At 38.1% G+C, this 21089-nt stretch overlaps 1 protein-coding gene across 7 annotated transcripts in view; it reads right to left on the reverse strand.

The window, feature by feature from the left end:
* Positions 1-5377: 5377 nt before the first annotated feature.
* The window catches only part of ZNF644 (zinc finger protein 644), a 74477-nt gene continuing 58765 nt past the window's right edge, over positions 5378-21089 (reverse strand). For 5 of the 7 annotated variants that reach the window (XM_083867553.1, XM_083867555.1, XM_083867551.1 and 2 more), the window contains exons 5-7: positions 20329-20934; positions 10318-10420; positions 5378-9831 (exon numbers count right to left, since the gene is read on the reverse strand). In XM_083867553.1, the coding sequence (XP_083723679.1) occupies positions 9639-9831; positions 10318-10420; positions 20329-20934 (902 nt within the window). In that variant the 3' untranslated portion in view covers positions 5378-9638. Of the gene's footprint in view, positions 9832-10317; positions 10421-17671; positions 17795-20328; positions 20935-21089 lie in introns of all 7 variants that reach the window. The other 2 variants (XM_083867556.1, XM_083867557.1) reach the window with 2 other exon arrangements.

A 21089-nucleotide genomic window follows, 5' to 3' on the forward strand; every position in this document is an offset into this window, starting at 1 on the left:
ATGTTCATGTGTCCATTTTCCCATTATGCACCAACCATACCTAAACAACACAAAGATTTTATACTGCCTTTCTCTTGAGTAAGATCAAAATAATTTTGACTGTTAATCAAGGCAAAGTAAGTGAAATGGTGAAAGGCTACATTTATACTCACTATTTCATTTCATTTACCACAGTTCCAGATAGAGATCCATGGTTCCTGGGTACAGATCTGGAGAAGGGTCTCATTAACCTGCGTGCAGAGACCACCTTCGGGTAGGGCAGTTCAGATCTGCAGTGTGAAGAGGGATAAAAATCTAACCTTTGCAAGTCTTCTGGAATTAAGAAAGAATTTTAACAAGAACTTTCCAGTTAAAAACAACACAACTAACACTTTCCTGAGGGCAGGGGAAAGGAACTGAGAGAGAAAGTACATGCAAGGAAAGTTTAAAAAAAATAAAAAAATGGGAAAGTGCTCAGATTTGCTCTGATAATAAACGAGCTCCCTGTGACAGCAGCAAACAGCAGCTCTGGCTGCGGGCAGCACGTGCTGCTGTTTCCTGGCAGCAGAAACATGAAGCAGTTGAAGCTCTGAATACATCTGGTTCAATTTTCTGTAACGGCTCAATTTTTATTGTGATTCCAGACCTGTCAGGCTTTCTCTCTGTGCAACAGTAGTAACAGCAACAGTAGAGCAGATTTTTAGCTTTGGTGAAATTGTCAGAGACAGAAAGCTGAAATAAAGCACCTGTGGTGGGCTGACCCTGGCTGGACAACAGGTGCCCACAAAAGCTGCGCTGTCACTTCTCAACTGGACATGGGAGAGAAACACAACAAGAAACTTATGGGTCAGAATAAGGATAGGGAGAAATCACACCAATGGGCAAAAGAGACTTAACTCAGGGAAATTAGTCAAATTTACTACCAATCAAATCAGATAATGAGAAATGAAAAAATAAATCTTAGAACACCTTCCCCCCACATGCTTTTTCTCCCGGGCTTAACTTTTTCCCCATGAGGACTGCAGTCCGTTCATCACAGGATGTCTCTGCCTTTCTCCCTCTGCAGAGGCAGGGCTCCTTACACTCTTACCTGCTCCAGTCTGGAGTCCCTCCCCTGGGAGACAGTTCTCCATGAAATTCTCCATTATGAGTCCTTCCCACAGGCTGTAGTTCCTCATGAACTGCCCCATCATAGCTCCTTTATGGGGTCACAGCCTCCTTCAGGCGTTCACTGGATCGATCCAGTGTGGGGTCCTCCAGAGGCTGCAGGTTGAGCTCTGCTCCACCCTGGACCTTGACAGGCTGCAGGGGCACAGCCACCTCCCCCTGGTCTTCACCATGGGCTGCAGGGGAATCTGCTCTGGCACCCAGAGCACCTCCTGCCCCTCCTGCACCGACCTTGGTGTCAGCAGAGTTGTGGCTCTCACATATTCTCTCTCTTTTCTCTGGCTGAAGTCGTACAGTTCTATCCCCTTAAATACATTATCCCCAGAGTCACTACCACCATCACTGGTGGGCTCAGGCAGCTGTGGGTCCATCCTGGATCCATCTAGTATAGGCTCTATTGGACATAAGGGAAATTCTAGTGCCTTCTCACAGAAGCCACCCCATGACCCCTCCTGCTACCAAAAGCTTGTAATGCAAACTCAACACAGCACCTAAATTCAAATGCAGCCTTGACTGCTTGATATGGGGAGTTCTCACAGGCCATTCAGGCATCTCTCTCAGACCAGTACTCTAGCTCAGTGCCCAGCATCAGACAGCCAGGATTGACATTCTTAATCTGTTAAGGTAGGAGGAAAATCTGAAATCTGTAAGACACAGCAAGATAATAATCTTCTACTTCAGAAGGGGGAAAAAAAAAAGTGCCTACTGTGAACCTGGGCACTACAGCAGCGTCATACACATCTAGACTGTAGATACTCTCCTGTAACACACACGCTGCTTTCTATTTCTAATGCAGCAAGGAGAGAAGTCTGGGCCATCATACAACTTCCACAGCCCAGCACACAACACGCATTGCATCAGGAGTGGCTGGAAAGCAGGGCTGACCCCTGTTGTCCCCACCCTTTATGAACTGGGTGCCAACTGCTCCATAATGCAGGAAATTACAGAAACCTGTAGGTTGCTGATTTTGCTGCTGGTAGTGGAGAGGGCTGCTCACATACTTCTTGCACAGTTCTCCACCTAAATCTGAAATCACAGTTTAACTTCCTAAGAATTTCATGTCATCTATCACATTTATCTTTTATGAGTAAATGGGCTGAGATTCTCATCTCCAATGTTTTTAACATTTTTAATAGATATCCCTGTTTCACTTTGCTCAAAGGACCTAACCAGCTGTGTATTCACAAAAAATCATTCAAGCAAGTGCTCCATTTTCTAAATACGTCTGTGATTTCAGAAAGGCTGCCAGAAAAACAAAGAAAAGAAAGGAAAAAGAAAAGACAGTAAATTCAGCCCTGTGCAGACAAAAGAGAAAGGTAACTTATGAGTTCAGCTCCCAGCAGCAGCATCAAGGGTTGGTACCGTGTAACTTGGGATTTTTGGTTTATGTAACCCAAAATCACTCTAAAATCTAAATATCTCCTCCTCCCTCCTCCATTTAGGTACAGAGAGCTACTGTCTCTACATAAAATATATCATAAATCAGGCCAATAGCTATGCTTTTAAGAATACCAAGCAGTACTCCATCTGTTTTCACAGGACTTTCCCAAAAAGCTTCATCATTGGTAGCCAGCGGTAAAATAAAATCCTAAAGAAAAAGAGAGATGAAGAATGAAGACAAAAACCCAAATGTGGATAAAAGCAAAAGCTGAGGAAAGGGAAAACAAACCCAGCTAGGAATGAAGATAATGCAAACAGTCAGGTTAGCAGCCCAGTGAGACGCGGCTAAGTACCGTTCCCAGATGGGAACCTGGGCCTCAGGGCAAAGAAATGAGTTTGGGATCCTGCAAGAACACTCACACTCTGGGTCAGGGTCTTCAGTCATTTATTAGCACTCATGGTCAGCTGCAGTCAGAGAACACTGGGTTGAGTAGTGGAGGTTATTTCAGTGAGAAGAGAATGTTGTAAAATAATGGATGTCAAATAGTAAAGGAGAAAATTTTTGGAGACAATGAATGGCAATCTATCATGAACAGAACCTGAAAAATCAGATGTCAGTAGCAAATTTGTAACTTGGGAAGAGGAGCTCATGTTCTTTCATGACTGGACTGAGTGTCTGTGGATTTATATACCAGCACTTACACAGCTTCAGTAAAGGCACTCCAGATGGCAAAGGAATAGGAACAGTTGACTTCCTACACAGGAAATCGGATTTAAAGCCTCCTTCCCTTGTCACTGCCTATCTCTTCAACAGTTTTGGGTAAAAACTCCTTCCTTGGCTGTTTGGCTAAGGATAATATTTGCCCTAGCCTCCTCTGTGCCAGAAACCCAAGTGCACCCCTGAAGATTTGGAGGCACAGCAAATGCAGCCATCAGCTAGATTTCAGGACTACAAAACAAATGTCAACCCCAGGCTTATACTGTCTTCCCCTCTTTGCAGTTTCTCTTTCAACCTATGGGAGTTTTGTTTGTTTTTAAGTTTTTCCCCATGCTTTTTACCTAAATAAGGCTGTTTTCATTCTCCTACTTTCACACAATTAAGTTTTTTCAGGGAAGAGACAGATGAAAGAATTATTTCTTGTCAGCAAGACTTGTACCTGGGTGACACACAATTCCTTATTTGGTTAAAATACAGATTAATGGTGTTAGTTTGCATTCTCCTTTACCAGTCTATTATTTTCTGAAGCTGTTTCAAAGAGCACAGTGGGATTCAGAGCTTCAGCATTTGTTGCTACAGCTGTGAGTATGGATTTGGCTGAGTTTTATACAGAGCTACAAACATAATTCACAGCTGCTGCTGACTTAAAGATACATAATCAAAGGTTTACATGTAAAGTTTCCTGTTTCCAATAAACAGATTTTTAAAAAGATGTAGGTTATATTTAGGAACACTTACAGTGAGTATCATGTAAGCATGTTTCATGTTGCAGGTCTCTAACACAAAAGCAGAAGGGTTATCATCACTTGGTACACAAACTTCAGATTTTACAAGTTAAAGGTGCACTTTTAAGTGAAAATACAGGACAGAAAGCCCAAAAGTGTTGTGATTTATACAACATGAGTACAGGCACCTTGGAAGCTCTGAAAAGGCTCCAAGGCTCCCTTTGTTCCCTAACTGGGCATTAAGAGTTGGAATTTTGGAACCTCTGGGCTCACAGTTACTGAGCATGCTATTTGCTTGGGTTTTAATTGCAGTGAGAAGAGCCTGGAAGCCTGCATGAGAAAGAGCTTTCAGGGCATTTGTAAAAAAGTTTGCCTCTACTTAGAGAAGAGCATTCCCATAGGAATGCATTTATTCCGGTTTTTATTTTTTAGCCAAAATAACTCCATGTCAGTCTTCAGGCAACCTGTGCAAACCACCCTCAGAGTCAGTGACACACTGCCCAGATCCCTCCACCGGCCACTCCAGCACACTGGAGCCACCTGCCCACCAGCTAAGGCAGCCACAAACACTCCCCTGAGGGGCTACTGGACCACAAGGTTTTTCTACTTGATGGACTTGAGTATTAATAAGAAATTTTATAAAGATGTTGTTGACTTATGCTCAAATCTTAATAGGGGGATAGGGCACTAAAGAGAGATTTCTTAATTGCTTTTTAAAAATACAAGTTTATTAGCCTATAGCATAACTAGCAATTAAAATGAGCAGTGCTAGAGTTCAGCCTCAGCAAAACATGGAAGGGATCCCCATTCCAGCCCTTATATAAAGCTAATACACCTCCCCCCCATCAGTCTTTTATGCGATATTTGATCAACCTCTGCACTTCTTTCTTACAGAGTGTGTGAATGACTGTGGTATGGCAATGAATCCTCTCACGCTGCAGACCAGGACTTGCAGAGCACCAGGCAGACTGGGTTTTTCAGTGTACTCCATCCAGGTACATGTTGCAGACACTGTGCAGCCAAAGCTGCAAGGAGAAATTGCTCTTAACTGGGAGAGAGGGCAGCAGTGAGACGGGATTGTACAGAGCAGTGAAAAAGTGGGCAGACAGGCACAGATGAGAGCCACTGTCACCTGGGATTCAGCTTCAGATTTGGGCCCCTGGCTCTCGTGGTGTTCCCTCCACCATCAATTTTCATCCTTAGTCTCCAACACTGGAATGTAAATACCCCCCTTCTTGCCTCGCCTCTCTGAATTTTCAGGTGGCTACAGCCAGGAAATCTACCCTCTGCATCACCACAGAACTCCTCTGGCTGGGGCAGAATTCCCTGGTTAAACGACACACGCAGGGCAGCTCACCTCGGAGCAATGGGAAGAACACCAAGAGCCTGCAGTGTTAAAAAGGAACATTTTATTGCAAGAGATTACAAACCTGGCACTATGGCCAAATGTTTTCATTACATCACAATTGCTACCCATGTATCAGGCAACAGCACCTACAAAGCATGGTGGATTGAAATATCTGAAATCATAATGCAGTCAGCTTTTTAAAGTAAGTACCACCCTAAAAAGTTAGGGGTTTTCTTTAAACAAACTCGAAACTATATAAATCAAAATTTAAAATATGAAACTGGTGTTTAAATATCCAGGCTACTAGCTACTGTTATAAAAAGTGGAAAAGTCTGTTAACCATAGTGCTGAACTAAACAGGGTTTGTTCACAGCCCATAACCATTTAGTTAAAAGCAAGTACTTGTTATTCACTGCTAGTGTTTCCACATTTGTTCAGCCCGATTTATCTGCTGTAGGTTTTCAGAATCAGGTAGATTTAATGCATAACCCCTCTTTAAAGCACTGCAGGAAACCTAGAACCATAACTAACCCAGGAAAAGTATCACAGTCAAAATAGCATTGCATCTTCCCATCTCAGTCCTGTGACATCTTTAGAAACTTCAGATGCTCTTGTCTGAGCCCCAGTTCATAGCTCGCGTCTCTCCTGTGATCACTTACCTCAAAAAGCTTGGTGATTTCCCTGAGCATGGCTGAAAGAGCAGGAATTAGCAGAGGCACACGGCTCAAACACAACCTGCCAGGCCCAGGACTCGCACCTGTCACAGGGCCCACCTTCGGCAAGGCTGGGCTCGCTCTCCCTCCCGACAGCTACAGACACCTATGGTCAGTCCTTCCTCTCCCACCGGGAGGAGCCAGCAGCTCCTTTCCTGACACTACTGCCTGCCTGGGGAAGGTGAGCCCTGAGGAAGAAGATGATCTATGGGCAGAGCTGGACCCCCTCAGCCCGTGGGAGCAGGCACCTCTCACAGTTCCCCCAAGCCACCAAAGCAGAACAGGGCAAACTGCAGAAGATGCCCAACAAGTGTTGTCTGCTCGCCTCCACTTCCCATCCATCCCGCCTGAACATGCCATCTCTTAGCAGCAGCTGCCATGGGCACTTTAAAATAATCACCTATCCAAAGTTCTGCAGAAACGTCTTTTCAAGGAATGCAAGCAGAGTTTTAATTTTTGAAGAGGATTTGGAAATATCACCGGGAATGACAAGGGAATATAGGCCACCATCTTACAAAAAGTGTATAGGGGTGGTCTTCTACAGTTTTCCTGAGGCTACTACTAAAGAGACCTTTACCAGAAACTAGGATAACTTCATAAACAAGTAGGACTGTGATAAAGAACCAAAACCAACCAAACAAAAATCACTGTGCCACTACAGCCTTCAACCCAAAGCAATCTAAGCCAACCTGAACAAATTAACACTGGGTGTTTAGACAGGCAGCTCTGGAAGTCCAGCTCTTTAGCACGGACTGCCACAGAGCCCCTCAAGCCACAGAACATCAGACTGGCATCACAAAGTGACTGATTTAATTTACCCTCTTCTACCACATTATTTAGAATTTTGGTAATCCAGAGAGGGGGATTGATATTTTCTTGTAGATAATGATTAAAAAATCTCTTCTATTTCCAAACAAGAGAAACCAGGAAAACAAACAGCCCCACTTGAGGACTAGAGGCTAAGGACAACTAATAGTACTCTTATTTTTTTTTAAAGATTATTCAGCCTGTATCAACCACATATGCAATCAATTTAATAATGAGAAGAGTTCTAGAACTCCTACATATTTTTGAACTATAACACAAGGATCTGATGCCAGCAGGGCAAACAGCCTGTCACTGAAAACTGCTCTAGAATCTCATTCTGGAAACTGATCAGCCCTAGAGCTCACTGCTCTTCAGACAAAACCTTGCATTTTAGTGTTACATATAGTAGCTCACTACTGGGGTTTAATGAATTAAATAGAATTAACTAGGGTTTCTTTAATTATTATTATTATGAATCTAGTAAGAGATTTTTTTTGCTAATGCAAAATTCTGCACGGTATGGCTTCACCTTACAAGCATTCTTAACAACACTAGATAAATATCATTTGCACTTAAATTGATTTTTTTATTTGCTAAATAGCCATAAAATATGGTGCTCTCATAAGCACCTTTTTTGGTGAGAAGGGTAAACAAGCACTCTATTAAAGCATTATAAACATTCAAGGTGATGTGATCACTTCCCTCTACTCTGTTTCAACACATTGCTTTAAATTTTCAGTTTTCACATCATATTAAAGTCCCACAAGTATCCACAAATTCAGAAATTTGTTAGTCTGCATACACATGATTTGTCTGCAATACACTTCAACATCCCAGTTATCTTTTCTAAAATCTCTAAAGTATTTATTCCTCCAGCCTTTAAATGTAACAATGTATATGTTCCACTTACAAGAGAATAAATTTCAACAGGAAAGCTAAACTTAACTGTAGCAATTTGTACAGTTAAACACCTGACAGCACTAATTTAATGACAGCCTTGAGAGAGCTAGAATGGCCTTGTCTGAGGCCTCCGTCTTGCACAGTTGTGCATTTTTAGCCCATCTATTCTATCAGAACATTAACAAGCTTCACATGTTAACTCTGAACTCCGTGCATCCAGGAAGACAGACATTTATTCATACTTTCCACCAATCAAATGTAATGCGTCTGTGAACAATTCAGTTTATTGCAAGTAAATGTATTTTTACTTAAGATAATGAGAAGATTCTAATCTCAAGCAAGACAAATCAATTCCACAAACTTAATTCACACAATGCAAATAAATGCTTCACATTATAGACATTTAGATTTTCTTTAAACCTTTTTATTTAGAGATTTTTCTGGTAAGGAGATATACCATAGGAAAGCAATTTCACTGGCAGTGAGGTATGTATATACTCTACCAAAATACTCCTCTTGCTTTAACTGCTTTTAACTTTATTTACATATAAAGAAAATATCAATGCATATCCTTGGCTTAACTACAGTATCTGTTACCCTATATGAGTAAAATGAAATGTTACTTGCATACAAAATTGATTTGTAGAGGAATCTAATTTGATTTAAACAAAAATCATGTTCTGAAGACAGTTTAAATGAACAAACACAATTCATCATGACCAAGACACCTGCACCATATTTCCATCCTCACAGCACATTTATTTCAATAATTCTGTAAGTAGGTCCTTAGCATGAGCATAGTGTTACAGTTTTCATACATATAATCACATCCAAAACAAGCTCTAAAATTTAAGTTGTAAACATTCTCTTCATATGTAGAAACATTTCAATCTGTGTTTGAATTTTCTAAAATGATCAATCTTTTAAACAGAATTATAAATGAAAAGCCTACTCTAACCGTGTAGTGAGCAATGCTTATTAGTACATTTCTACAGTGTTAAATAAAATAGTAGAGGCAAACTTCTGTAAGCAAGTCAGACTTTAAGTAAATTGTCATAAAAGTAACAAACTTGTTAACAAAAAGATGTTTTGTAATAAAGTTGGATTGAATCTACTATGATACAAAAACATAAGGGTAAATACCATCTTTGTTGACAAATAGGAGGTAGCATGGATGCACCACTTTATTGTCAGTGAGAAATGCAACTGAAGTAAAGAATATTTCCTTACCACAAATTTCCAGTATTATGTACATATTTCTCTTAGAAATTTGTTTAAACAAGTTTCCCTCCACTTTTTAGTACAAAAAGCCTCATGTGATTTAAAAAAAAAACACTTACACACCTAGATAGAATAGTACTAATTGCCCTATTTGAACGAAACAGTCTTTTGAACTATGAAGTACATGGTATTTAATGCCCTAAGTCGAGTAAATTGTATTAGCAGTTCTTGGTATTATACAAAACACTACATACATACAAACAAAATATAATAGTATCTTATTTTACTATGTAATTCTTTTTGGAATAAACAGAACCTTGATTTGGGTAACACTGAAGAGAACGTGGTTTCTTTGTTTTATTAAAATCCGTCTTTTAAGTACCCATGTGCAACAATTTAAAAATGGCTGCCATACATATAATGGTCTTGTACTGATAGTGAACACAGTAACTGACAAAAACATAATAAACCTTAAAAACACATCTTCCACCCTATATAAAATATAAAGACTACTTACTGTAACTGTTAAGTATTCAATTTATTTTGATGTTACTGTAATCCACTTCCTCTATTTTCTGTCTTTAGCATTTATAAACATAATTTAGTGTAGCAATTTATTTTAAAAAATGATGAAGTATTTCAAATTTACATCCAATTAAAATTTAAAATGTTTCTGTGTTCTATGATGCAGCTTCGGCCATCAGTAAAGAAAATGAAGTTTCAGTAATTGAAGCAGGCTTTTTAAGTAGTGATGTGACCTCAACCATGCCAGCTCCAGTCCGTGGAAGATTTGCGTTGACAATGTGTCGCTGCAAGTGCTTTATCCAGTCTTCTTGAACAGACAAAGGTCCTCGAAAGACCAGACCACAAAACCTATGCAAATATTAAAATTAATCCATCAAGATACAACTATCTCTACTGAAAAACTATAAAGAGAGTAAGAGGAAAGTCTTAAGTTTTCTTGAATTTTGTTTCTACGTGTTTTACACTTAGTAACTGCGTTCATTAGTAGTAGTAACTGCGAGCACAAAACCCTGCAGCTTATACAACTCACATTCTCACACTTTCAATACCAGTAATAACAATCTGTTGATCTTACGTAAGGTTTCTTTTCAAGGACAGAATATTACTCAGATGTGACCAGTAAGATTTTAGCGAGAGAAACAGCTGCCAATCTAACACCCAAGTGTGACTGAACCAAATCCTCTTGATCAAATTAATGAAAACAGGAAATTCCTTTCTCCCCTTATTATTCAATTTAATCACAAAATATTTATGGACACAATCATGAATCTTTTTATGACTAACATCTGTAAGCTTTTAAGAATGTATTCTTCCAATGAAAGTAACACTATGTACCTGCATCTGAGTATGTAAACTTCATCAGCGCTATGAGGTAACGGCAGCATTTTCTTCTTGCTTCCAGATCTTGACCTTGACTTCTTTTGCTTACAGTCTAAAGCTAAGAAGAGAAATTTTCATATGTGAAAGTAATACTTCAATGAGTGTTAGTCAAACAGAGATATTCAGTAAGTATTCCCTATAGCAATAATGAAGACATCCACCTCCTTGTTTTTCTATATTTAACTATAATATAAATCCAAAACAATTACAGCTTATTCTAAGAAATATACTGGCAAAACACATGAAGCTTTTTTTTCCTAGCTTAGCATTGTGCTTGCTCTTTGAAAGACTAGATAATTGGCATTCAGCATAAAACTGTTGGTTTAGTATCACCAAGCACCTACAAACCTATACAGAATTATACAGAAGCAAAGCACCACTGGAAATTCCCTTTCATGCATAATACACTGTCAAAATCTCAGAACTTGTTTTGTAGTTCAAGTACCATCACAAGGCCACTCATGTTGAAGCAAGTTTCAACTTTATGAAGTTGTAGCTTTCAGCTAGTACAATCAGGAATTTCTAGTTTGAATAAAACACCTGCCATTTGTTTTCAATACAGAGCAAAAAATTGTCCTTTTGTTCTAAGAATATCAAATGAAGCTTCCCCTTCACTCCTGTCTGAATTCTAATGAAGCTTACAAAAATTATGTATTAGTCCTTGGCAGTGGGAGCTGGTATTAGGACAATCAACAGGGATGGCCAGGCCACTTTTTAAATTCAGTCTAAGCATTTGAAACTGTATGAAAGTAACGTGTGTGAAGAGGAAACACACAGCAAATGAGTTCAGATAGCTTTGAGGCCTGCCTTTCCCATAAACAAATGTAATGGGAATCTGAAACAAAACCTGGAGATTCTAAGAAGCAGCCGAAGTGGGAGATGAGTGGATTAAACTGAATTAATATTGTTATGATGCAAACAGCTGATAAAGCTCAAGAAGTTTGTGATTGCTTGAACTGAGAAGTGTATCTAGCTATGTTCTATTCCAAAACACAAGACACCAACAATAGAACTCCAACACAAAAACATTTTGCAAACAACCAGTTACACCACTTCAACAAAAACTCCACAGAAACCAGAAAGACAGTACCAGGTGGTATTCTTGATACCAAGAAGGCATAATGCTATGCTACTGAAGCATCTTAACAGTTAAATGAGGAAAAAAATGGTTACACTTGGCTAAAGTTTTGACTCCTATAAATATAAAACAGAAGAATTAACCTCTTAGCATTCTGAAGTGAAAGACATTGTCTGGTGAGATAAAACATGATGATTTAAAGAACAGAGTCTTGATTGTATCCTTAATTTTTCTCATGCCCTCCAAATGAGCACCTCTCAAGCTTTTATCCTGTAGCTTAACTTTGAACTTGGTAGACATATCAGACACTTCCCAGTTCTATCTCCAGACTTAAAGATTCTGACATTTCTAAAACTGAGAATTAATTTCTGAGGTTTTATGGTATCAGAGAATCAATAAAATAAATTATTAACCAACCTAGAGAGATTTCTTCAGATCAAAATTAGGAAAACGAGACTTAACAGCATTTTTATTCTGACGACAACAACAACAAAACCAGTATGGATAAAAGGGCAGTAACCCAAGGTAGCACGGAAAGAGAGAGAGAGAGAAATGGCCAAGATGCTTCTGGAAAAGCATCAAGAGATTCTTAGTACTTTATTCTCTCACTAGAAACATATTCTTCATTTAATTAGGAAGATAAAAGCTAACTATCATATCAGGTAGGAACTACCACGTACATAAATATTTGACATACTGCAACTTCAGTAACACCATCAGCAATGTAAGTAGATAAAATACTGGAAACCAGACACCCATGCTTTGAAGAGAACTGTTTGTATGAGGGGCAACTTATCCACAGCAGTTACTACAGCAAAAGTTTTGCCAACTTTGTGGAACATTGTGGGAAGAAGGGAAACAGAAACTTGTATTATCCAAATGCAAACATGTCCATGGGCTGCATCTGACGACAGTTAGTTGATGCCAGTTTATATGAGTAGAAAAAAAAGAAGCAGCAGTGACAACAGACCCTTCCTAGAGAGACCAACCTGCATTTAGAACAAGAACTTGCTATTTCCTTGATGTTGGCAAAGATATTCATTCCCATCAAGAAATTTGATTCAACCTCACATACATCTGGAGCATTTCAGAGAGCTTTCCCTTTCCTTTAGGACCTTGACTGGTCTTCTGTAATAGACTCTTGATACCTAATGGGTTTGTGTGTGTATAATCTTCTAAGAAAAAGCTCCCTCTGAATTACTGTGCAATCAAACAGCAACACTGACAGAAATTGCCATAATGAACCAGGAAAGGTAGCTCCTACTTCCTTGAAAGGTACTTTTTCCATGAACAGTGAGAAAACAAGGAAAACAAAAGAAAGGGCATACTCTCTCAGCCATTTATGATGGAGGCTCTATATAAGGGAATTACAAAACAAAGAGAAGAAAATATCACAGTAAAAGACCATGAAAAAGCATTCAGATTACACTATGAATTCTCAGAGCAACTTAGCTAAATTTGCAAGTAGATTTGCCCAAGCAAGAAGCTGTTATAAAAGACAGAAAACACTAAGAACACTATAACTGTGTTCTACACGGGTCGTTTTTTGTTCCCTTTGTCTTCTTAGACAGTGAACATATTCTTTCACATTTTAGGGAGCTCAAAGCAGCACCCATATGTTTTGAAGTACTCCAGAAAAGATGGAAAGTGAGTGAAGGAGGAGTAATATCTGAGTAAAGCTCACTGAAAACTACGATTCAAACAGCAGTTATGAGACGTGTACCAGTAACCATCACATTCATTTCATTTTGTATATCCAGACAGCAGCAAGTTTAAATAAAGTCATATGCACATGCTTGGGTACTCTGTTGATAGGATGCTTGCAAGTGATTACAAACATTAAGTAAGTCACACAATTGCTTCAGCCATTGCCTCCCCATAAAGTAGCCATGTTCTGACCAAAACTCAGTTCCTGCTTTTTCTATGCCTTTATTGTAACAAAACATGACCTCCTCAGAAAGTTTATCACATCTGGGAAGAGACCGAGGATAATTTAGCTCTAGTAAGATGCATGTAAACTGCAGCAAATTGCTAGAGGCAGGAATTACCTATCATTAACACCTACTTTGTAGTTGGGACAGCTTCCAAACTATCATTCCTCATTTTCCATAAAGGCCTGCTTCTTTTTGGATGAATTCTCTTTCTTTCAAGTTTGGCCACCTGATGTCTCCTAGTTGATAATTGAAAAACTTCTTGTCAACATCCAGTCACATCACTTCCTCAAACTACTGACAGATGATGGAGGAAAATCCCATTTAAAACAAAAGACTATCAAACTTTGGAGGAATCTTCTTGAGATACTTATGCACAATTTCAGAGCACACTACTTTGAAAAATATATGCTAGGTAAAAACAGGGCATACAAAAACCTCTGTGATGACTTATCAAGACTACAAGAAGATGGACATAGGAGGCTTCAATGACCATGCCTAAGTGAATTAGACAGGTCACAACTAGAAGCCCTTTCATGCCATGACATTGAGTCATTTGCAGTTTCAAATTAAAATGGTCTGCTTCCTGATGTCCCCCAACATGAAATGCTTCGCATTTTATGAAAACTCAAGCTGGGTCTTTTATTCAGACTTCATTACTTTTGCCAAAGTGTATGTAAGCTAAAACAAGTTGAATAATTGGACACAGAAATGGAACTAATTAGCCATTTGAAAACATTGCCAATTAAAAACTAAAAAATAATGAACTACCTTATACATTTAGTTACTAATTTTTCAAATTCAATCACTTGCTATCTATCCTCATCACTACTGCACAGTGAAGTACATTAAAAAAAAAAAAAACCAAAACCAAAAAACCCTATCATTTGCTCCCTATAGGATTTTATAGGATACTGAAAATCAGCTCATCATGCCAGTTGATTTGTTATGACTGTAACAGCACAAAATGACACACAAATGGATCTCAGATTTCTGCATACTTGATGTACTTTCACAGCAAACATTCCAAAGCTACAAGTTTGACAAAACAACATTTGAAATTATTTGAACACATAGCAGCCCTCATGAACTGCTACCTCAGTCACACTGTTGGCTTGAAGGCCAGACTCCTTGCTCTGTACTTTACTGTTCCCTCCCAAACTTCTGACAAAGCAGTCTCCATCTATAGAAGTAGAGACCAAAGAAGAAAGTGGTGATTCCCAGAAGATGAAAGCCAGTAAGAAGAGACTGAGTATGTGAAAAGAGTCAACAAAGAGAAGATATACAAAGCCAGGGTGCAAGAATGAATCAAGAGCAAACCTGGAGAGAGCCAGGGCAGGAGGGAGCAAGAGAAAAAAAGAAAGGAAGCTGAATATATAACTATAACAAAGAAGAGTGAGATGCATTTTGAAGATTTTGTGTAGGTTTGTCCAATGCTCTACAGATACTCAGAAGAAAGAAGCAAGTTGACCACCTGCTCTGAGAAACACCAATGTGTTGCTATACATCAAAACAGGTATAAAAGGAAATTAACACCTGCTCAAGATGAGCAATTAGATCATTACATTGTTAAAAATTGGACTGAATAACAACAACAAAAAAGTTCCAGCCAGACATCTGAAGACACAAGTATTTGCTCTACATTGATCTATAACGCATTGGTATAGGCACAAACAAAGTTTAATAAAGACTAACCTAAACCAGCCAACAACCTAGGAACTTTCACTTCTAGGAAGTTTTTTTTTTTGAGTCCATTCTCCAAAGCTACCATTATGCTTAACTCTGTCTACTATACTGCTAAAACTGTCAAGTTACATTTGAAAAGAAAAACAGGCTAAGATTTAACTAAGTATGATGACATTACTGACCGAAGAAGCAGGGCATCTGCTAGAAGAGCAATGTGGTAACAGTCAATATCAAAAACACGTGTAGACAAATGGAAAATCTGAGACTAGTACATAAGCTAATGTAATGCTTGGAAAGGTCTCACTTTGGTGGCATGCAGAGATCACATATTTCTCATGTATTTCTCCTAATAGACAGTAGTACCTAGATAGGTCCCATAACAACTGCCAGATAAAAGAATTTCAGCATTCATGTTTAGACACCATTATTTTATTACAGCAAGAAACTGACATTATTATTTAATTGATATGATTTATTTTTGGTAGTTATGTTTGCTTTAGAAGATGTAAGAAAGGCTTAATGAGAAGAAGGAACATGTATAAACATGTCCTCATTGTCTCCACACAATGGCTGAAAACCACTGAAGGTTCAGCTGGGGCCCAACTGAAGATATCTTGAAATTGCTCTCAACCACAGCCATCTTTTAATAAGAAAACCCAAGATCTATATGAGAGCAACACTCATAACAAGTATTTGTGTGGATTTTAAAACTAGTGTGTACTAGTGAAATTTTGCATTAAAATAATTCTCTTCACAAAACTTTATAATATAAAGTGGAATATCAAATAGAATATCTGTTTAAAAGCATATTTCTTGGTCTACAAGCCTTGCATTAAGCTTGCTTGAATGAGAAGTCAATGAGCAAAGTTTACAGCCTTCACAGAGTTGTAGCAGAATAATGACTAAGTTACTACAAATATACACTGGCTGCATGATGTTATAGCTAAAACTCAACATTGACTCCTTAAGTCAATGGTTTCAGCAACAGGCCTTTATCCATAGTATAAGTTATTTATCTGGCTTAGCAGATTTTTTTCCTCCAAACTTTTCTTCTAACTTCTAATTTAAACTTTGTTTCTAACCCCATTTTGTTTCCAATGTAATGCAAAACCAACTTCTAGGTCCAATGATAAAAGTCTTATGAGTTTTCTTTCCATTTTTATAAGAAAAGTGGTAACTGTTCTGATGACTATGCAACTACTTCACTAGCAAAATACCTTTCTTAGAGAGAACAAACAAAAATCCCTGAAAGTACCTAAACAAGCTTCCTTTACTTTTCCCACTTAGCAAAAGGGAAGCTAGGTACAAAGTGCTTGTCAATTCAATCTCTGTGTACTATCCTGTTTGCCAGAGTCTCCTTCATTGAATTACTGTTATTAAAGTGCAATTTAAATATATAGCTATTGAAAAATACTTCCTCAATAGGTATATAAAAGGAACTTAGCACAGGGCTAATATCAAATCACAGCAGCGGTAAAGGAAGTTCACTACCATCACCCTTCTACTGAATAAATATGAAAATTTTCAGAATCACTGACTAAAGGCATATTCTTCTACATGTTAGGTATTACAGCATCTGCTGACTTCCTTCCAAATCTGCTTTGTTTTAGCATTAATGCAGTGCAACATAAGACCTGGCAGCCACAGGCCCATATTATAAAAATATTTCTTTTAGCCTTCTACAGAGAAAGCCTGCTACTCAGTTTGTCCTTCTTAGCATAATGAATTACATCTGCAGATTAAAAAAAGGATTATGCATTTTCCAAGAGCATTATGTAAAAGTCTGTGTTTGTTGACACAGAAAACTGATGGTTGCCCTTCTTAATTACAGAATATTTCAGGCTTCACATCTCCAAATTTTCCTCATTATATTGCATCTCTGCTCCTCAATTTGCTGTTGATCATGTGAAGTCCCACTAATCCCAGCAATAATCCAAGTAAACTCAGAAACTGCCTACAGCCAAGCAAGCTGCAGGCCTCTGAAAACAAGTCAAAATATGGCATATTAGAAGAATTTCAAAATGAAGTGTGTTTTAATAAAAAACATCAACAGCAGTGCCAAATGCTGTACTACCCTCACTCTATGTCAGAGCAGGTAGTTTTTGGGTTGTGAGCCAAATAAGATATGAAACCAACTACATATAATATGTTGTTAGAAATATACAAAGTGTAAAATTACTTGCTTTTCCTATATTACTGGAGTATTCTTTGTAACAATATGTACTAGACAGTAAAAACTACTTGTTGTATCGTTGCCTTTTTTCCTTCCCACTGCTCTCATTTCTGAGATACTTTAAAACACTTCATTAGAAGGCCAACTATCTGCTTTGGAAGTTGTGATATCACAGGAGAATGAATTTAAGCAACCATCTCTTAGTTTTGCTTACATACCTTAAGTGTTGGATCCAAAATCAAAGACTAATAATGAAAATCAGACATGAGAGTGGACAACAGCAACATACATTTTCTTACAAGTTGCTGAAGTTTTATGGCAAATAAATTGTTTACCAGCAGAAGCTTCAAAATTATTTTGAATTGACATATGCTTTTGTCCAGTCTGATGAAGAAAATGTATCATAGACAGACTTGCTTTTACATCTGTAACAAAACATACCTGTCCCAGTCAAAAGTCCAGCACTCTTCTTTCGTGCATAAGCGCGTAAGTGGTTGGACAGGCTAACAGCACTTGTAAACGTCGTATTGCAATGCACACACGTTCTAAGCTTCACAGGCATACCTATCATTCAAAAGAAAACTATAATCCAGTTCTCTCTTCAAAAAATGAAATTCTCAAAGCGTTGTAAAAAGTTTTCTGCAATAAAGATGGTTTAAAATATATTCACTGCATTGACGCGATTGTTTAGTATATTAGAAGGATCCAAGTTAACCGTTATTAGTTTTCCACCTAGTGCTTTAAGCCAAACCATGTTATTTGAAAAAGAACAGAAAGGAGGCAACTTGAGCCCAGTAGGCTACTCTGCATTTAATACCTACTACCAAGCTCCCACAGATCTCCACATAATGAAGCTCAAATGCAAAATACAATCCTGCAATTTGAATAGCACAATTCTGTTCAGAAATTTCAGAGCTTTCAGAATTTCCAATGAAGAGAATTTGAAACGTCAAGTTGACAAAGTGGTAATTAAAAGTGTTTTATCCATAAGACCAAAGCACTCAATACTAAAATTAGGCTGCTGTTCAAGGCTCAGAGAAAAAGGTGGTAAAACACACCACTGAACAGCTGTTAGACAAAACATTTTGTTCAGTGCATTTTCTACTCATTACTTCAGATGCACAACTGATAATGAAAGTAAATAATTTGAAGTTTTTTGCTAAAATCTTTGTGCTAAATAAATATCAACAAAGCAACATGCCATTTATCACACGAAAACAATGAAACAATACTGAACTCCTCACTTACAGACAAAGAAACCATTATAACTTATCTCCTGCTCAACTTCACCATAATATTTCTCCCTGCATTTTACCAAAGTTATATTGTTTTGGTCTACTAATATTTCTGGCTCTCTACTAATAAATTAGTAGAAGAAAAAATGAAAAAGCTAAAACTACTCAGCTGAAAAGTCTCTGCAGAAAAGAAAGAATGCTATTCTCCAGCAGCTCACAGAAGACATGCTGTTTTTTCAGGCAAGTTACAGAAGAAGAATACCTGGTTGGTAAAAGCCTTTTTAAAACTAAAACCAGAATTAGGAGTATTTGTCCTTTTTAGGAAAAACAGAAGATTTTCAACTGGATGTTAAATATTTTCTTATTAACTCAACTGGCACAGTGTGTTAGTTATCAAATTCTGTTACCTCAGCCACAGAAAACTATCGGGCCCCATTCAGAACTGTTAGTACCAGGCGAGCATATGTTTGTTTTTACTTGGTTGTTCATCATAACCAACAGGTTCTACCTAGTATTGAGCGGTAAATATTACACAGAAAGCAAAACAGTGTCAGGTTTGGCAAGCTATTCCTTGAGCATTGTTTTTCAAAACATTAAACCTGTCAAAGATACACTTCCTTTATTAAGCAATTTCCTGTCTTAAGGGACAACCACAGACATACAGAAGACATAAAATGTAACTCTTTTCCACTTCTACTATGTCATTTTAGAAAGCCACCTTTCTTAAGAGATTTATTGCCACACTTTTATAGCCCCCCAAAAGAACTTCTGAGCACATCAGATTGTTGGGGTTTTTTGTTTAAAGGAAGAAGAGAATATAGGTGAAAAAGTACTAGGCACTGCCAGTTTTACTAACCTAGTTAATAACAAGAAAAGAAACAGCACCAAAAAAAGTCAGGAGTATAAAAATAAGATCTTGCTCCTCAGTCTAGAGAATCCAGCAGCACTGGTGGTGTCCAACCAAGAAACGGGTAAATGCAAGCTCTACGTACACATTAAAAAGGATGTTGTAAGAGTTCCCCAAGACTAGAAATAATTCTCATGTGACAAGCTAAAAACATCACCCTAAGTGCCTGCTCTATTAGTATACAGAGTAGCTAGGAAGTTGATTGCAGAATTGTTTGATTAGTACAATTCTCAGTGGAGGGACAATCTAGGTCCTTATTGGTCAGAGGCCGTGCATTGGAAACCTGCTGCTACAACTGTATGCCAACAAAGCTTGAACCAGCACAGGTTGTCACCCAGGATAGACAGGCCCTAAGCAAGCATGAGTTTCTCACAGCAGCCACAATTTGCAACAAACAAGAATCCATCTATGTTGTAAGAGTATGTTTACCTAAAACCATCAAAATTAGTTGACAGTGATTCACCAATTTGCAGTATTATGCATTTCTAATGGTATCAACAGTTCTGTTAGTTTGAGCAAATGCTGCCTTGCACAAACCTTTAAGACTTAAATGCAGTATTCCCTGCAGCTGTTTAAACACCCCAAAACAGGGTTGCAAGCCCAAACATTTCAGAACTGTTAGTCTACCAAATATGCTTGGACACTTCAACTTGTTTACTGCAGGCTGTGTCTTCTTCCTTACTGAGGCTCACTGTGTCCGTTTTCAATTTGCATGCCCAGTCATATGCAGAACAGGAACTATTCCATGCAAAAACCCTTCAGTGCTGCTGAGGGGTTTTTTCATTTTAGGAAAAACATGTCAGAAAAATTTGCTGTGCTACCTCTTGCAGTCAAGTGTCCTCTGGAAATGAAACAAGAATTAAATGAACAGGATCCCAAATAAAATACTTTGCACTTGTACATTTTCTATTAATTATACAATTCTCTGGAAATGTTGTCAAGAAACACCTTCTTACCTGACTGCATAGTCAAGTCCATTTTTTGTGGCTGATACATCAATGGACTGTCTTCATTTAATGGAAGAACACATTTCTGAACAAACCTCTTTCTTGCAGTTTGATTATGAATCTTTTGAGGGGAAATATCAGGATTCCTTTCTTCTCCCAACCTCTTGTTTTTCAGGAGTTCTATCAGTGTAAGTGACTGATTTCTTTTTCCATCATGTAGTACTGCTTTTGTTTCATCACATTCATTTAGGAAACTCAGCCCTTCTTCCTCCGATGCAGACACAGATATATCTTCAGTCTTTAGGCCATTATGGTATGCTTCAAGAGGTATAACATTCTGAGATAAAAAGTCATCATTTGATGCATATTTTTGAGCAACAAATGGTCTGGGAATAATACGGCGACTGTTCAAAGCCTTTAGGATTTTTTCATACTTCTCTTCATTTTGCATCATCTCATTCAGAACACAGATGGGAGACTTGTGTGCATCCCACTTGGTTTTGCCAAGCCTCTTCAGGTGTCCTCGCACATGATTAGACAATCCAATTTTAGTATCAAACCAGCCACCACAGAGCTGACATGTATGCTCAGAGGAAGTTTCAGATTTCTCAATCGCTAAAAAAAAAACAATTATAATGTTTTTGAAAATTATATACAGTTAAACATGACAACTGCAAATCACAAGAAGAGAGGCTTTACTACAAGATAAAGCAAGTCTTCTTCAGTGCTCAAAAAAATCTCTTTGCCCCCCTCTTTACTTTGTACTCAAA

This window comes from Zosterops lateralis, assembly GCF_965231275.1.
Source record: "Zosterops lateralis genome assembly, chromosome: 9".
Classification (NCBI taxonomy): domain Eukaryota; kingdom Metazoa; phylum Chordata; class Aves; order Passeriformes; family Zosteropidae; genus Zosterops; species Zosterops lateralis.